General features: G+C 35.6%; 1 protein-coding gene across 2 annotated transcripts in view; it reads left to right on the top strand.

Moving 5' to 3' along the window:
• EDIL3 (EGF like repeats and discoidin domains 3) overlaps positions 1–20,076 on the top strand; it is a 396,406-nt gene that overhangs the window by 230,726 nt on the left and 145,604 nt on the right. For both annotated transcript variants that reach the window (XM_006081235.3, XM_023750152.1), the window contains one exon: positions 2,759–2,872. In XM_006081235.3, the coding sequence (XP_006081297.1) occupies positions 2,759–2,872 (114 nt within the window). The remainder of the gene's footprint in view (positions 1–2,758; positions 2,873–20,076) is intronic.

The following is a 20,076-nucleotide window of genomic DNA, read 5'->3' on the forward strand; positions in this document are numbered from 1 at the left end:
CACACACACACACACACACACATACATACATACACTAGTGGCCTGGGCACAAAATTCTGCACATTAAAAGGGAATTAATTAGAGAAAATATTTTAATATTGCTAATCATGTCCCCCCGCCTGGCGCTGGGCGGGGAGGCAGCCTCACATCCCTGGCCAAGTGCTGGGCTGGGAGGCAGCCTCACGTCCCAGGCAGGTGCAAGTCCCTACCCACTGATGCTGCAAGTCCCTGCCCACCAGCACCTGCCTCGCACACAGCCTCCTGCTGTTCGGTCATTAGGGTGTCAGGGCGTGATGGCCATTTGCATATTAGCCTTTTACTATTACAATATGTATATATATTCTATTAACATCAAATCTTGTGTAGGTCTCCATCCTACCTTCCTTTACTCATTTCTTAAGCCCATGCCACATACGATTTAACGAGGTCTTTCTAAAGCACAAGGGTGCAGAGAGTACCCTCCATCTGTTCCCAGGTCTTCAGTGCCACAAGATAAAAGCAGCTCCTTCAGCTAGCAGTCAAGGTTCTTCATAATCTGCTCCCTGTCTGCATCCTCAGATGTGGTCACCAGCACTCCTCTTCCATTCTCTGCTCCAGGCAGACTGGGCTATTCCTGTACCTGAACATGACGTCACACCATGGACATTTCTCTTCAAAGTGGTGACTCATCCTGGTTTCCTGCTCAGAAATACACCACCATCTTCATCCTGCCCTGACTAATCCCAAGTAAAACTTTCAAGTCCAAAATGAAGTTATATTTCCTTTATGTGATCTTCAGATATCAATACTTAATTTCTCCTATATCAGTATATAAAAGAATCACATGTGCAATTTACAAAATAAGTCAATGCACTCTTTAAGACATGAAAGTTTAATTTAGCCATGAACATATTCTCATCTAAAACAAATTTTAGCACATATGATCAAGCAAAGATATATCAGGCATGTTCCAAAGTTGCCAAACATCATCTTACTTTACACTGAGCTTGCAAAAAAAATAAATAGATAGCACAAAGACTCTTGTGCACTTTCAAAATTTAATGAAAATAATTTGCATTAGTTTAATATAAAGACTAAGTGAAATGTTGATATGACTAAAAAGAGCTAACTATTATATCAGATAAGAAAACAAATGACTCCTTCTTTCTTTCCTTTCTTTCTTTATTTCTGGAGAGTTTTAGTGTTAAATATTTAGAAGTCTATTGTATTTTACTATAGCACACAGCTATTTTTCGAGACTATCAGATTCTGGCTTTATTTTATTATTTGAGTATATAAAATACTTAAATTATTTTGAATCTTTCTGAACACAATCATGAGTTGATTTTCCTCTTAAGCTGTAACAGTCAACCAGAAACCAAAAAGGATGCTTTTTCAGAGTCAGTCATCACCTGCCTAAGGAAATTTAGACCAACATTTGTACAGTAAACTTGTCATGAGAGGTGGACAACTTTGCTTCCAGGAGGAAATACTATTTAGAAGAAAACGATAAAGCAAAGTGCAAATAGAGACTTTTCTAGTATTTTGCCCTTGTTTGGTCTTGAGGGGGTAATTTAATGATGGTATATATTGCTTTAAGTACTATGAAAACCCAGGACTCCACAAATACCTTTTGATACATTGTAGTGTATCAGAAGGCACAAAACACATCTGAAATTTAAAAAAAAAAAAACACCGCATTTACATTGTCTGCACCACTATTTCTAATCTTTTGTTAGAACTATCAGGAAACATTTATTGGGCAATAGTTGTCACCAGATAGTGTGTGGCATTTGCAGAAGTACAAAGAACAGTGCAAAGCAGGAGCTGAATCTGTAAAGTTCGCAGTCTGACTAGGTAAAACGGTGAAAGGCGAGTGAATAGACAATTTCTAAGTAACACCATTTAGGTCGGTAAGAAGGTTGGGGGAAAAAAACAGAGCTGTGGGAAGAAAGGCAGAGAGGGAGTTCATTGGAGTGGATGACAGGAAGAGAAAGCAATGGAAGCAGTGTGTGTCCTTTGACTACTTCACTGGTTCCCAAGGAGCCCAGCGTGGTGCTGTGCTTAGAAGGAATGATTGGTAAATATTAGTGACTGATATTTGATGGAATTAGTCATTATTACTTTTTCATTTAAAATCATACTCATTATTTCTGCTGTCCAAAATTAGCATGGAAATTAGTATAATTTAAGTGTTTTATATTTCCAATGATTTTACATCAGGTATAATAATGGTATATCAAGGGGTAAGTCTCTTTAGTTATCCTAACTTTAGAAACCCTTGAATGAGATTAGGAAGTGATCATCATTTACATTTATTATACTTTGCATTTAATGAGCTTTAGCTTTTAACTCTAATTTGCTTCTCATCGCATTCATCAAAGGCAAACTATTTAGAAACTAAAACATCTCTGTCAGTTAGAATTTTAATGAATTAAGATGAAATGAGACTGTTAATTGGCAGTTGTTGCTGCAGGGGAAGTTTCTAGATCTTGTAAGTGATACCAATTCATCCCTCTATCAGAGTTAATTTGTTTGATTTAATTCTAAGAATACACTGACTATTTCCTTACACTATTCATATTTATATTTTTTATTGAAGAGTAGTTTAGTTCTGTTGGTCTTTCATTTAGATTCTCAGTTCCACTTGAACTTGATTTAATTTGATTGTTAATAAATTTAAGCAGCATTTGTATTGTTGACTCATGATTAATACACATAACTAATCATTTTTTTCACCAATCCTTTACTTCTTATGTTTTTTTCTGTTTTTCCTCAGACATAAATGAATGTGAAGCTGAGCCTTGCAAAAATGGTGGAATATGTACAGACCTTGTTGCAAACTATTCCTGTGAGTGCCCAGGTGAATTCATGGGAAGAAATTGTCAATACAGTAAGTATTAATATATATGTATATACAAAGTTTTATTTGCATAGCCTGCATTTGTTATAGGATCCGAGCTGACATCAATATAGTTTACTTCCAGAATTCATAATTTATTGAAGTGGCATATTTAATATTTGTTGTTTAAATGTTATAAAATTCCAGGATAGGTCTCAGTGCATGATGGGCACAGGAGAGGTCACCTTGTGGTCTGAAAGTAGGGCAACAGATCCTCAAACCCCAAGTGTATCTCTCTCATGGATACTATTTTGGCTTTTAAGTGTGTGTATGACCTAAATTTTCACCACAGTTATTACTTTGGTTTAGACAATACATTCAGCACACTGTGGCCAGATAGCCTCTATCACAAATAAAAGGTAGAGATAAAGGAAGATTCATGTGGAGTTGGACAATATATTAGTAGGAATTTTACACACAATTTTTCTTCTTGGAAGCCTAAGACAGTCTTGAGATTATGGATCAAATGTTAGAACAATAATTTATCTGAAGTGTTAACAAAGAAGCACAAAGCACCCCTTTATTCCCCCAAACAAACAAACAAAATACTAGGAAAAGATAGTAACAGAGTTATAGTCTCATGGGAGGAGACCAGAATCGGGCACAAATATTTATTAATGAGAACAATAATGATACAGCTCAATAATTGTTGGATATATATATATATATATATATATATATATGTATATATATATACACACACAGTTCATAGTGCTACTGCTTTGATGTCTATACTATTAGATATCACAATACTATAGATATTCAGACGGCAAATGCAGATTGGAATTCAGATGCAGAAACTAGCACAAAGTCTATGTGGTTTGCCCAGGCTCTCACAGTTAGTGACAGAAACAGCACTAGAAAGAATCTAGAATTAGGTCTTGTGATTCCAAGTTCAGAATATTTTTCTCTAAATTGAGATATCTCTTCAGAGTTGAACAAGATCAACACAAAAGCACACTACACCTCCTCTCTTATCACACCTCTCCACACACTCATATATACTGCTGCTTTTTTAGCCATATTAACAATTTTATTTCTCTCTTTCCTTCTCTTCCTCCCCTTTGACAATTGTAATTTATAAAACAAAAAAGGAAAATTATTTAAGAGTTTCATTGGGTTATGTATATAATCAAAATTATGATCTAGGGATGCTCATTACCCTAGTTCTAAAATTTTTTAAAAAAATCTGAATATCAAAGAAATATCTTGGATTGGGAAAATTTTTTCTAAGTTTAAAATTATTGGAGAGAGACATTGAGCATGAGTTGATGAAGATGCTGCAGGCACAGACAAATGGAAAGAAAGGGCAGTCTGAGTACGCAGGTTGATCATAGACAAATAGCCAACTATCCTAGTGACCTTCCTACTAAGCATGTAACTAGCCAGCCATTAGGTGAATTTAATTTCAACTGGTCCTTGGCCTACCCCAGGCACAGTTCTTGCACCCTTCTTTACTTTTATTCATGTGTCTTGAAGATGTCTGCCCAGACAGCACTGGAAGTTGTGCTAAAAAGCATCCCCTAAGGCCGTGGTCGGCAAACTGCGGCTCGCGAGCCACATGCGGCTCTTTGGCCCCTTGAGTGTGGCTCTTCCTAAGCCTTAGGAGTACCCTAATTAAGTTAATAACAATGTACCTACCTATATAGTTTAAGTTTAAAAAATTTGGCTCTCAAAAGAAATTTCAATCGTTGTACTGTTGATATTTGGCTCTGTTGACTAATGAGTTTGCCGACCACTGCCCTAAGGGGTCTGAAAAGGAACACTTTATTAATAGGATGAAGAACAAAAATAGATGGTAGTTGACTACTTGACTTTCATGCAGCAAAAACAGAGATCTGGTGGCAGAATGAAGGGCTTTCAGGTAGTACTGGAACTTTGACAGATCTTAAAACTATGCCTGGATAAGAGAATGTCCAGGCTTGGCAAGGCCACCTCTGTCCCACAGGAGGCCTGGCAGGGGAGAAAGAAGAGGATGAGACCTTCGGAAGAATTGTTCAAGTGACATGTCATGAGAATCCTACCTAGGAAGTAGTGCCTCTCCAAGGTGGTCAAACCCTCGCTATTTGAGTGACCTTAAGAAGTAGTGTCTGAGGTTGTAGACAACCTCCTGTCCTGGAAAAGGAGACCTAAGACTTGGAATTATTTATATGGCCTTGCCTCCCCCCCTTTCCCTTCATACTGACCAGGGAACAACTAGACACCAAGTTGCTTGCTTGCATGTTGAAAATGAAAGGAGACCTGGATGTGAACTAGACATTGAAACCAATAGCTAAAGCCTGTCCATCCTCCCATCAGATACTTTTGCTGAGGTCACCACATCTGAAAATATCCTTAAAGAAAAAGAACCTGATTGATTATGGAAGGATGTATTGAAATAGACTTTGATACGTGCCCCCAGTTTATGCCTAATGTATTTCAATCAGTTTTTGATATTGTGTTTAATGAAATTCCTTGATTTTCTTTGACTTGGTTTTGTATTCATATAATATTTATATTTAAATGTAGACTTCTCTTTGAACATGAATGTGATAGTGAGGTACTCCCCTTAACCCATCATATGCTCTGATATCCTCCCACATCCTCTGTCATCTCTGTGCCCCAATAAAGACAACACTTATGGCACACCTGTAAGAATTATAATAAATTAGGATTCTTACACTCTTTGTATTGCCTGGGAGATGGCTCTGCCTTTTTCTGTGACTTCATAGAGTGTTAAAAATTGAGGGTAAGAAAGTGCATTCTGCCACAGTGATGATTTAGTTCTACAAACTGAAAACTCAGAGCATTCACTCATGACAGTGCACATAGAAACACCTGCAGGTTATAGGCAGTGCCAGCTCTGAGCTGACCGAGGGTAGGATCTTCAGAGTTGACATGACATAGATTATAACCAATGTGCCAGCTTCCACTCTTTAGTGAGATTGATAAACATTTTTCTTGGCTTTGTATCATGTCCCATAGGGACACCATTGGGTTGGCTTCTGCCTGCAATAATGGTAGAGAAGCCATTTGTTCAGGCTGCTATTTCAGGAGGAAGAGGGAAGGGAGAAAGATAGAGACTAACTACTGGGTGGGTCAGAGCATGCCCATATGGAAATGCTATTATCACTGTGTTCAAATCCAAACTGCCTTTAGTCTATCCGTGGGCTCTAACCGTGGGCTCCTGCACTCATATTTGCTTTACTTGACCTACTTCTTTCTTATTTCTACTGATGGATTAAGTTCTGGTATATTTAAAGGTGAAATCATTCTCAGCACTGCCCCCCCAAATTATAAATAATGGCAGGTATCAAATTATAAATAATGGCAGGTATTGCAAAGCAATACAATTGACCTAAACACTGAAATATCTGTATAAAATAGTAAACAAAAAAACAGAACTATTTACAATATCCATGGAAGGCAAATAATACCCTTAATTTATTATTTCTCTCAGTTCAATAGAATTGAATACAACAGAAAAAAACAAGAATGTGAATAGACCCTTCTCACAAAAAAAGTAGTTTAATATTTATATTGTAGTTGTGCCTTTATTATTGTTTTTCTAAATATTCTGATTTTTTTAAAAAAAATAGACTTTAGTACTGCTATGAACTGGAAATAAGAATAGTATTTTAAATGTCTGTTTAATGAGAGCCCTAGATATGGGAAGAAAACACTGGGCTGACCGTGCATCTCTCTGCTTCTACCTCTCACCATGTATCTCTACCCCCTTTCATTACACAAGTGGAAACTGGAAGATGAATGGCAGAAACACATGGCAATATCGATCAACACAAAAGGGTGAAGTTCTAAAGAGGAGCAGAGGCCAGCAGGCAAACTTTAGACAGAATATGAAAGAGACAAAGGAGAGAGGAGGGAGGAGAATGAGAGCTGTTAAGCCAGGGCTTCGTGCTAGCTAACAATGAGGCTCCCTGGAAGCTCCAACACACACACACACACACACACACACACACACACACACACACCCCACGCATGCACACTCACACTCACTCCATAAGGAATTTGTCTTATGGGTAGAACATTGTGAGGCAAAGGAGGGGACAAACAGTTTTTTACAAACATAAAAGCTCCCACGAGGCAATGTTACTTAAGTGAAGTCCTTCCCGCCTTCTGCCTGTGTTCCTTCCACAGTCTGCTCCTAACTCAGCTCTCAGAGGGAACCTGTGAAACAGTCAGAGTGCATCACCGCTCAGCTCACAATCTTCTCCTGGCTCCTGACCTCAGACTGTGAAAATTACAGTCCCGTTCCAAGGCCGGCAGGACCGGCTGGACTTCCACCCTTCTCACTCACCTCTCTGACCTGTCTACTAGGACTCTGACTTTCCCATGCACCGCTCCTGCCTCTAGCAGGTTCAGGCACTCACCTGGCACATTCTTGCCCAGAGCATTTCCTTTTCTATTCCTTTTTTCTAGAGTATTCGCTATGAATACTCCCACACTTCCTCCCGTTCTTGCATAACAGACACCTCTTCAATGAGGCTTTCCCTGACCTCTCCACTTCCTTACCACAACACCCCAAATCACACACTCAACCCCTTCTCTGCTGTAGTTTTTCTCCTTCGCATTAATCACTAACATATATTTTTACTTTTAAATATTGTTTGTTGACTAATTCTCCAGTGGAGTACATGCTCTATGAGGGGAAGATTTTTGCTGTTCTAATCACAACTGCCTAGATAGAACTGGCAAATAATAAGTGCTCGACAGGTATTTGCTAAATGAATGAATGAACCTAGCACTCTGAGTTCATTATGCACAGGGGAGGCATCTGACTTTTCAGTGCCTTCAACCACTATCAAGTTCCTCGTTTGCCCGACTTTCTATTTTGAAGTAGTATTATAAAGCTGCTTTTGCCAGTATAATAATATGTAATCTGGTATATTAGTTGGTACTCACCAAATAATATTGCAAGTTGAATTGTTTCCCTTTGACTTGATAGGACCTTTTATAATTCTATTTTTGCAATGGGGTTATGCAGATGGATTTATAATAAGAGAGATAAACAGGGAACCTGTTTCTCTTTGTATGCCAATTCCGCATGCAGATATTTTGATAAATGATCTTAGATCAGTTATTTATTTCTCATCCATATCAATTAATCAATAGACATGTGAATGCATGATGTTTATGTTGATTGCTACTTGAATAAATATTATATAAAAATCAATGTGATTTCTTTAGAGTAATGTAAATATTTAATTAATATAGCTATTCAGCACGTTATAAGGAATAAATTTATAATTTATATCTAACCCTATCTGTTATTAACATGATGCTCAATTATGTGGTAATAATATGATGTAAATTACTTATTAAACATTTTCAATAATAGTGTAATTATATCAAATGTTAATAACAAATGTTTTCATACTTGGAAAAATATACCTATGATTTTACACTAATTATTTAATAAATATGTTTATAGGTTGGTGAAGGGAATAATATTATCATTTAAAGAATTTCAATGTAGGTTTCTAGATAACCTATCTTTGACTTGAGCAGATTTCAGTTATTTTTTATGTTTGTATTTTTTATTTGTTATTTAGGATTTGATTACATTTGACTACGTTTTATTTTAATTAAAGTTACTTTTGATTGATATGTGAAAATCATTTTACTGTTCCCATAGTATTTATTACCGTATTCCAGCAATTCTTCTAATTAAAGTTTTAATTTATATTTTCTTGTTGCTTGTAAATGATACACACTCCAGTGTTCAGACAGCCCTTTTCATAAACAGCTTGCAAGGAAAATGATGATGAACTGGAATGGAAACCTATTCTCACAATAACAGATATGCTGTGCCATGTGCATTTAACAGAACATGGTGTTTAAGCTAAAGTACGTGCAGTGGAAATTGATAGCACTTTAGTTAACGCATCTAAAAATAACTGGGATTGTTTTCATTTATTGGACTATGTGTCCCACAGTAGATATCTACAGTTCCCTCCTGGGTGTTTAAATGTAACATGATTAAGTTTCAGAAATGGTACTCATATTCATTCCAGTGCTGCCGCTATTTGTGGAAATTAAGATAGTTACCAAGGGAACTCTCATAATGCAACATCCCCAAATTATTTTGCTGGAAAGTATTAAGACTTGTGTGATTTCAGAGGGTTTTAGTAAAAAAATTAAAACTAAAATCTTCAGCTGAGGATAAAGTGATGTTTCCAAATGTCAAAATTATCCAGGTTTTTAAAAATTTAATAAAGTAACCTAAATAATTCTACAACCCTTTCCTTTAAGAGTTCTATCTATAAAGTTATAAGAACAAAGGCAATAATTTATGTGAATATATTTTGAAAACTATAAATATTGTCCTATCTTCATTTTTTGAGCAGCTGTAACTAGGCCTTCATTACAAATGAGCTAATATTTACAAATATATACAATATATGCTATATAAATGTCCATGTGCTCTTTCTTTTGATATCAGTGTTCACTGCCCAGTACATTTGTATAACAGCAGGCTTAGTGAAAATTGATAAAATAAATTACGTGATGTGTATTTTTCTATGCTCAACAATTATTGCATTTGTAAAGACAAATTTGCAAATGACTATAAACACTCAACTGTATCTTAATATTTTGCTATCAATTGTCATATGATAATGTTGATGTTAGACTTTTAACTTATCATGTGCCAAGCACTCTCCAAAGTACTTTAAATATTAATTCATTTAATCCTCTTAACACTCTTTGTATTAGGTTTTATTTATCACTGGCTCCATTTTACAGAGAAAACTGCTACCGAGCAGTACAGTGATTTGCGTAGCCCACATGGCTAGTAAACTGCAGAGCCTGGCCTTACCCAGGCATTGCAGCTGCATGATGACCCTGGCCCATGTAGGGGGAAAGGAACACTTGACGACACCGTGCACTTTAAGAACACTGGCACTTGAGAGTAAGAGTTTAAAAGAGCATAGGCTCTGCATGCATGTAGAGCTGGGGGTTCAACTCTGGGCGTTTTCTCTTTGGAACTACATGTGTCAACAAACTAGTTGCTCTTTCTGAGGCTCCCATTCCTCATCTGAATATGGAATTAGTAATCCCATTTGTTTTCCAATGATGGGCAGATTAAAATTAATTTTATATATAAAGTAACTAGGAATATGCCTAGGCCAATAAATGTTGTAAATAAGCAAATAATTGCATAAATAAAAATAGACAAACATATATTTGAGTTATTTGAAGAGCCGATGTTAATGCATCTCACCTTTTATTTTGTTATAAATTTGTACAATTTAAAAATTTTTATTATAGACTCAACTTGCCTATCTATAGTGACTATGTACTTGAGAATACCTTGTGTAAAAGTCAGTTATAATGATTTATAAGGGCATAACTTGAGGAAATCCTGTGATAATAATATAATTTTTAATAAAGAGATATTATTAGTCCAACCAAAGCCATTATAGGAAATAGGAGTTGCTTTGGTTTTTGAGAAATATATCACAACACACTTCTGAACCACAAAGACCTCATATTGTTTTTTTTATCTATGTCTTTATGTTTGTAATTATCATAAGTTATCTCTGTTATTTGATCAAGTATTTTAATGAATGGTGAACAGAAACTAACCATGGAAAGACAATTATAGTATTTTCATTCTCTATATAGATGGTCAAAGATTATATATAGTTCTATACCATAAAGCACTGAATTCCTACTCTTCTATATTCAGGTATGACATAGTTATAAAAGCAAAAAGATATTCCGATATAAAATAGTTCTAAATATAAAATAAGTATTTATAAGGAAGTCAAAATTGGGATTACTTCCCAGATATATTTAATGGAAAAATTAGATAAGTCCAGTATGTGAATCTATTCAATTATGTGATCAAATAAAGTAGCCACAAATATTTGTTTTATTTTCTTAACATAATTATGTAGGGGGTTTTGAGAACATGTCTGAATGAATAAATTCATTCACCAAATTACATCAAAGAGTAGCCACCCTCTACAGCTGGGGCAACATTGGTAATTAAAATAAATTCAGTTCCTGCTTTCATGGAGTTTATAGAGTGTGGGAGAGAAAAACAAGAATTGCTTAAAATCAAATTATAAAACATGGCGAGTGCCATGCATGAAAAGAAGAAAGCTGGGGCAGGGGTGCTTCTTCTGTTTGGGGGATTTAAGGAAGTGACAGTCATGCTAAGAACAGAAGAATAGATAGTAGGTACAAAACAAAAATCGAACAAAAAAACCCACAGAAAGCATGGTGGAGATGAGGATTTTCGGAGAAGGACAATATGCTCGAGGATAAACAGATCCTTTGTCCATAGAATCTTAATATTTAGTGGATGATTTGATTATTGTATAACCATAATGTGATGAGGTTTTTAGGATAATCATTTATTTACCTTTTAGGCCTTGACAATGTGGGGTCAAGATCAGTCAATGGACTATGTATAGTGATGGGTGTTACTAGATTAATTGTGGCAATTATTTCACAATAAAGGCAAATATATTAAAAAGACCACTTGATGGCAAGGAGTATTTATATATTAAAAATCCACCTTATAAACTACCTTGATCTGCAACCACAGACACTTTTAAAATACCAAAATACACTCTAACTTTTGTAAATGTATCAAGAAATCCAAGAAAAAGAAAAATAATCATTAACTCTAATCTTATTTTCATTTGAGATAAAACATATCTGATTTGTTGTAAAAATTTGAAATGGCATGCCTTCACAATAATTTTTGTCTTTGAAAGCATTGCCTAACTTAACTGTGAGATTACTTTTCTTACACACATAAAATAAGAATTAATTTCTAACATCAATAGGACAGGGGGACAGCTTACCTCAGGCTGTCACCTTTTGTGAAGTAGACTATGAATTGATGAAAATTTTATATTCAGGATTGATGTATATAATGTTAAATCCAAGGTTCATAATATTTAGAATCTGCCCACAAATATACACAGATATAAATGGATATAACCATAATTATAAATATTTGAGAATAGATACTGATTATAACAATTTTCCACTTCTTTTTAAAGATATAATAAGTTTATCAAAGCAAATAAACAGAATACTTAGCAACTTTATCAATAGCCTTCAAGGGAGAAAATGATTTCAGCATTACAGCAGAATGAGGTCTTTGCAACAATAAACGCAAAAAAATTTGACTCAATGACAAAACCAAATTGGATTTTCTGTATCTGACACAGAAGATCCATCTTCAATCAGATGCCTCTGGGTATATTTTTCCAAATGTTGCCCAGCACTTTTGTACAGACATATTACACTTTAAAAGTTCACCCACCATACCTTAAAGTGATAACCTAATAAAGGAAAGACAGAAAAAAAATCAGGAAAATGCTCAAATAGACCCCCTAGGACTTGCTAAATGCCTCTAACAAATTGAATCAGATTCTCATTACCTGACAGTTTGGTATTTGATTGCAAATAATTACTGAAACATCCAGTAAAAACTTCTTGATTTCCAAATTATTCATTCCCATTATGTGTTAAACTGCAAATGTTCAGGGATTAAAATTTAGTCTTGCATTTATTCTCAAACTCTACTACATATTTCCTATTTCAAAGACAAAGAAAGATGAAGCAAGCAGAGAGAAGGAGAGTTTGGGAACAGGATAGGACAACTTGATATCACCCTCATAAAATTTAGATTTGTAGTGCATGATCGAAAAACTATCCCTCAACCTTTAAAAATGGGGATGAGATAACCGAAATAAAATAAGTATAATATAGAAAAACAAAAATTTCTCTTTAAGGAAACTACTAGGAAAGAAGTCACCCTAAGACTTTACAGGTATATTGGGAACATGGTTAAAATATATCCTCTGGGTCAGTAATTAATTATCCTCTGCACATGTTTATATAGCATTTTGGAGTGTTTAGGTGAACTTTTCAATCTGAATATCATATGAGGCTGAAAATCCTTATTTCCTAATGTGGACACTATAGGCACAAACCACAGTGGTTTCTGCCTTTATCTCATCCACTGCACAGCAGAGATAAATGCTTTTCTCAAATGCAAGAAAGGGAAGAATATAAATGGTTTCTGATCCTTTGGTAAATGTGCACAATTTTTATGATTTCCTGAAAGCCCAAGGATTTCAAATAGTTGCAATAAAATTTTACTGGCCACCCTGGAGATAAGTTGGGTAGTGCCCCTTGCTGCAGTTTTCAATCTGTGCAACCGACTTGGAAGTGATAGCTTCCAGCTGCATGCGAGACAGAGAGCCATGTGCATGGATGGGGTTTCATCTTCAGAGCAATCTTCTTCCACCGAAGGGCAGGGTCACAACAAAGTTCCTTCCTGCGTGGACATATTGAATTGTATGTGCATTTGGCACGTGCTGCTAAGGTAGTACAGCTAGTACAGCAGGTGATAGCTCAGAAAAGCACTGGCAGTAAGAGATTTAGATTTAGGGATCAGATGAGAATGGTGAAGTGGTAAGATTGAATGTTAGTGCCAAGGGAGAGAGTAAAAAGAGTAAAGAGCACAAGATTGTTAAAGATAGAATTTAAGGCAAGTAAAGAAATTCTATCTGCAAAGATACAACAACAACAAAACCCCCAAAACAACAACAGAAAACTAAAAGAGCAATCAGAGAAATAGAGAATAAAGACTTAAAGCAAGGGGAAAAATGTTTCCAAAACAGAAGCTGGTCAAGGAAATGGATACCTGAAGAATACTTTTGAAACTTGGAGTCTCGAATCGTTGAGACAAAATAATTGCAGTGGGTGGTAGAAGAGATGCCAGATTGCAACCATTTCAAACTGAGCAGGTTCTGAGGAAGAAATCACAGCTGCAGGCCGCTCCTCTCAGGTTATGGTGCACTCTCCTTTGAGCGTATCTTAAACCCCAAAGAGCCATTAAAATGGCCAAGGACCTAAAAATAAATTTCATAATAGTTACCTTAATAGCTTTATCTGGTCAATAATACACATTCTTTTTAGAGCTCCCAAGGGAATGGACACATAAAGTACCCAACTTAAAAATAAATTGAACTTGAGGAATATGATTCTATAAAAAGAAGTCGAACCAGAGCAAAGTCAGTAAATCCGATACTAAAATTCAAGGAAAACAGGAGCAGGGACAGAAAATAAACTATTCTGACAAGAGAAGTGGATGGAACTATAGTTATATAAGGAAGCCTATAAATACTCAGCACTATTATCTAACTACAAAACACCCAGAAATTGTAACTGCAGCGCTTAGCTCCAGGAAACCCAAGGACATCTGTGGTGGTGTCTTCAAAATGAAATTCACTTTATGTTCTCTCTGGTACACTCTCCAGCAAGCACACACTTTTTTAACCATCCATAAAATGGCTATTTGGCATATAAATATCACCACATATCCACTCAGCAGTAACTTAATTGTGCCATTTTCTTTCCCATTAGAATTATTTCTGTATTCTACCATTGTTAACAGAACATGAGCACTTTGCAACAGGGATTAATATAACAACTTTCTCAGTCCCACCCTTTAAATACTTACCATAAAATTTTAACCTAAGGTACAGGACCTCAAGGGATGGGTGGATAGAAATCAAGGAGTCTGTATCCTTTGATGAAAAAAATCATATGCTTATTTTTACTAATGGCTACCTAAAAATTAGAATTACAAAGGTGGACAAAAGTGAATCATAGTATTAGCAGTACCAATGGGTGTCATTAATAGAAACCACAGATATTTATTCCACATTATACATATCTGAAAATATAATTTACATTTTTCAATAATGTGAAACTGTAGTAGAACTGCCACTAACTCTATTGTTTAATATGTTAATAGAGGACACATATTACTATATCATACATTTTAAAGTATTTTGATAATTATGTCTTCCTTCTGTTAAAAGGGCCTCTAATCTTCATCAGACTGATAAAAGTATCCAAAGCATAGAAAAGGTTCAGAACCCGGAGTTAATAGCTTATTGGTTTCAAAAGATATTTTTTTTCCTTCTGTATAATATGGATGACGCTTTGGAAATTAAAGATATAAATGAGCCATTTTCACTGAATGTCTGTTCCTGGCCTTTCTGCTGAATATTGCTCTCTAGCTCCATGTGTAAAAAATATAAGTACCATTGCAGATGATGCTCTTAAGCTACATTTTTTGTCATGGGTTTGCAGAGGAGTATTAGCAGGGTTGTGTTTATGAACCCATTACTGCTTCCCACCAACAGTATAGGTTTAGGAAGTTTGTAACCATACAGTGAGGTGACATAGTCTAAGTTACCAGTGGACACTAACCTGTATTTAAAGACCAGGGAAGGTAATTGTACCATTGTTAATAGTTTTAAGTTCAACACAACATGAGCACTTTCCGTTATTCCATTTTTTCAGTCTTGTAATAATCCCTCAAATGTTTGCTTCTTGTATGACCTAAAAGAAGGAATGTTGTCATTCTGGTTTACTGTACCAGCTGTAGGGTTGCTTAATTGTAGTGCATTTGGTTATACCAGGAATATGGGAATAAGAAATTGTTAAAGTGAACAAAAGCACCCTTAAGAGAAAAATAAACATAAATCATATATGTTTCCTCATTTCTAAAATACCTGCCTTTTATTTGAACATATTAATGTCTCTGAAAGTGTGAGGCATCTTAAATTCCTAAGATGATATCCACAATGGTACACAGTAACGGGACCTTTGTCTAACTGAAACCTATTAACAATGACTCAGACATTTACATAACATGACCATTCCAAAAATTGTACTGCCAGCAGGCATTTATATCTAGGCTAAGCCATTCAAGTAATTATTTTTAAATATATAGAATAAAAATATAGATTAATGCTAAAGCAAGTGGTGCATAAATTCAGGTTGTCCAGCTGTATTTTCCTTAGGGGTTATGAATACTTTACCATTATTTAAGTCAGGCCAGATCTGTAGAAGCCCATGTGTTTGCCCAGAGATCATCCTACACAAATGTGGACATGTGTTAAGAATAATTGAAAACTACACACACACACACACACACACACACACCTACCTTATTTTAAAAGGAGCTCAGTTATCGTAGGCACAATTATCTATCAAGTAGTTCTTAGTGAGCATCTCGATGCCACTTAGCAACAGGTGACAGCATCTCTAATTGTCCACTTAGAAAACTCTTGACATTTCACGTGCTTTGAAAGACCCTTTGTTTTTTTAAAACATTTTCCTTAGTACAAAAGTAATATATATCTAAAAAAGAACATTTAGAAAACACAAAATTAATGTTTTAATTTCTTTTTCTTTAAATGGAGTTTAACTCCACCACATGTAGCATACTACCAAAGGCTATGCTTATAACATTTATTTCTTGTTACTTTATTCTTTCTAGAGTCTGTCTTCTGTGTGTCTAGTTGTCCAATCCAATTTCAGATCTAAAGTGTTTTTTAAGAATAGACATTCTCTTCAATGTATTTTTTCCTTGTCTCTGTAATACCTAAAATATCTGCTTAGACAAATTGGACATTTGACAACCCTGGGCATTTGAATGGCCAAGATTTACTTGAGTTTAGTAAGAATTATTTAGAGAGAGAGAGAGAGAGAGAGAGAGAGAGAGAGAGAGAGAGAGAGAAACTGGGAGGTGTGCACCTTCATCAATTTGATTAACATAAAACAATGGAAAGCAGATTATCATTTATTTAAACATCATGAACAGACCACTATATACATTTAATTCAAATTTAAACTGAATTTTTTAAAAATGAAAATATCAGAAAGATTTAATAGGGTTGGTCTTACACTTAACAGCATAGAAATAAAAAGGAGTTACTGATTTACATTCTAGTCACAGTTTTTCTATTCCCAACAATATAATAGTACTTCCAGTTTTGAAACAACAGGAGCTAACTAAACAAGTAAATTGTCTGCAAGGCTACTTTAATTACTATTAGAATGGATTTTTTTTTAGTATTCCACCTTTACCAGAGAATATTAAAATAAGTTAAAACTTTCAAATATCATGTTTGAGTTAATAACTCATGTTATTAATTAGTCATGCTTATGAGAAATGGGAGTTAAAACTAAATTTTAAAGTGATTGCAAGGTATGTAGAGTCAACATAATCAATACATTTATTTATGTTTACTTTTTAATCTGTTATTACAGGCAATTATCTTGAATCTACATTAATGTGAATTTGATAGAAAAGAGAAGTATACTGGGGAAATCCAAGTTCATGTGCATGAATTCTTAATTTGTGTTTGCGTATTTGTTTAAGGATTACTGTGCACCTATAGTACAATGATATTGGAAACAAATTTAACAGCAACTACAAAAACAATCCTGGGTTAGATACAAAGTTCTTGATAAATTAATAATAAACATTTGGGAAATTATCCATAAACTCTTTACCTTTGTATTCTAAATTAGACAAATGTGACACGTACCCAGATGCTAATTTTATGTTGGAAAATGTTAACACTGAAAACTAGTGCTTCCACACTTTATGCTGAAGCATTTTGTTAAACTGAGAAGGATGGCCTGTGCCTAGTTGGCCTTTTTAAAAGTGAAAATTTGAAACAGTTCTTATTTTGTAGAGAGAAAATAAACAGCCAAAGAGAGAAAAATTAAAGCTGTAGAAATAATTGAGGAAGGCCACTCACCACAGTCCTTTTCTATGAACCTCTAGTTATAAAATGATGCTAACTTGAAATTAGTTTCTGCTAAGCTACTACCAGCTGATCGTCATTTTGAACCTGAAAAGACTAAGGACTGAAATATTTGTTATGCCTCTGCCTTGCACAGAGAAGTTCAAAATATATTTGTTAAATGTTGAATGAATAACAGTTGGTTATTTTCTTAATTCAATTCACAAGCTGTGGCAGAAACACCATGAAGATGAGCACAACCTGACTCATGTTACTACTCATATCTTTATAAACATGGTGACTAAATGCCCTTCTTGTCATTGTTTGTGCGGCCAAAAGGTAAACTGAGTGGGGGGGGGGGGGGTGAAAGGATTAAGGAAAGACAGATAAGAGAATGAAAGCTGGGTCTCGGTGGGACGCTGCTCCCTGATGAGGAGACAGTGCCAGCGCCCACAAGCCGTGTCTTTATTTTATAGCAGATGCCACGAGGCAAAGTAGGGGCGTGATCACGTTGTTTACAGCATTCTCATGAGTTCCAACCTCACTCAACTACATGCACCTGAACTCTAGCACAAGGCACGTGGGGCCACGTGTTCGGAACATAGGTTCAAGCTTACAACCACAGCCGTTGGCTATGATTGTGCTGGGTGGGCCCTGCCCTCCAGCTGGGACTTGCACGTGGCAATGAGAGGACCCTGTCCTTTCATTAGTCCGAGGCTTGAACCTGGCCAAAACACTGTAGCCGCGCCCCGTAATTGTTCACTGGTTCCCCACCCTGCTTAAGTCATACACAGCAAACAGAATGCCCCCAACATTTTATAGTACAATATTTATCAGGGCATTTTGGTAATAGATATATCTAGGCCAAATCCTGGCTCTGTGACTTTAGGGAAATTACCTAACCTCTCTGAGTCTCAGGTGCTTCAATTACAATTGGAAATAAACCTACTATTCTAGGAGTTATTTTGAGGCTGAAATGCCTGACATATTTTCTTTGTAATATGTGCAGGCTTTAATTTTATTCTTCAGGAATGTCTGTGAGCGAAAAGAAGATTCATACCTTCAGAGCAGAGAAGTTTCTTTATTTTGCTTTCTGTATATGACACTTCCTAAGACACCAGTATTATGCACGGTTTTCTTATATCTCAAAATCAGATCAGGAAAAGAGTCAGCTAGGAGCTAAGTGGCATTTCATGATTTTCCTTCCAATACATCCCCTTTATGTCCTTGGAAATCTGAAAGAGTGAATATCAACATTTTTCTCACATTGATTGGAAAAATAAGTCATGATGAAACAGAAAGGCTATGCTGAGGATATGGGAAGCAGGTATTATTCAATTTGGGTGGAAATGGTTTGTTACTTTACTCTCAGTTATAGACTTGAGGAAATGAGATTTCTTTGATTATTGCAATGAAATTGCCGCCAGCTAAAACTTCATCTCCATCTAACCTAAAGATAGGATTACTCAGATATTAAATTGGGAAAGAAACTTGATTATAAAGGCGCTTCTCAGAGTTGTAATCTGGTTTTATCAAAGAGTTAAGATGAGACTTTTCCATAGGAGATCCCTATTTTGTGCCACAATGAGGAAAAGTGCCTGCCAGACACAGACCAATTTTAAAAACAGATTATTTAATTAGTGATTTTTATTTCCAGTGAGCCTGGAATATACTGTAGTTTATATTTCCCCCAGGCAGAGATTTATCTGACAATCTGAATGCTTTGGTGACAGAAATACCTGATGATGAATATGATAATAAGGACCTGCCAAGTGAATGACAATTTGAATCATTTTCAGGAACTTTTCATGATTAATAATTGCGCTTATGTTTGTGTTTTAATTTATATTAAATAATATTTCACATAGAAAAGGGGAGTAGAAGATCTACTTCCTGAATAAGAAGGGAGTACGTGTAAAACCTGGCTGAGCATGTGTTTACTCCATGGGTCTCCGGGTAGTCACCGTGGAAATAAATTTCCCACATCCATGACTTTTAACGTTTGCTTTATAATAAGCAACAATGATGACAACAGCAAAAGAGCTACCTCTCACTAAGTGCATATTTACTGTCATATTGTTTACCCTGTGTGTACCATCTATTGTTTCTGACCTACGCAGAAAACTTACGGTGGATATTACTCACCCTGTAAACATACGATTAACTCATGGTTTTCATACTTTGCTATACATGAGCATCACCCATATTTTTTTTAAAAAATGAACATATCTGGTACAGGATTTTCCTTCATGGCCTTAGCAGAATTACAATGAAAACAGTGTTGATGAACTGACATAATAGAAAATTTGCCAAGACTGAATAAGTCACTTTATATACACTGAGTGGCCAAATTATTATGACCACCTGATGTTTGTAGGCAAATTAGCTATAATTTCACACTGAAGTTGCTAGAGGGCCAGATCATTATAAATGTCTAAATAGCACAACATACCTAAGTATCATTGCTGATGAAGTTCATCCTATCATGTTAATGGCGTATCCCAATGGAGATGGCTTCTTCCAATAAGACAATTCGCCATGCCACGGTGCTTGTATTGTGCAGGAGTGGTTTCAAGAACATGAGAGAGACTTTACCTTGCTTAGGTGGCCGCC

This window comes from Myotis lucifugus, unplaced genomic scaffold, assembly GCF_000147115.1.
Source record: "Myotis lucifugus unplaced genomic scaffold, Myoluc2.0 scaffold_0, whole genome shotgun sequence".
Lineage (NCBI taxonomy): Eukaryota > Metazoa > Chordata > Mammalia > Chiroptera > Vespertilionidae > Myotis > Myotis lucifugus.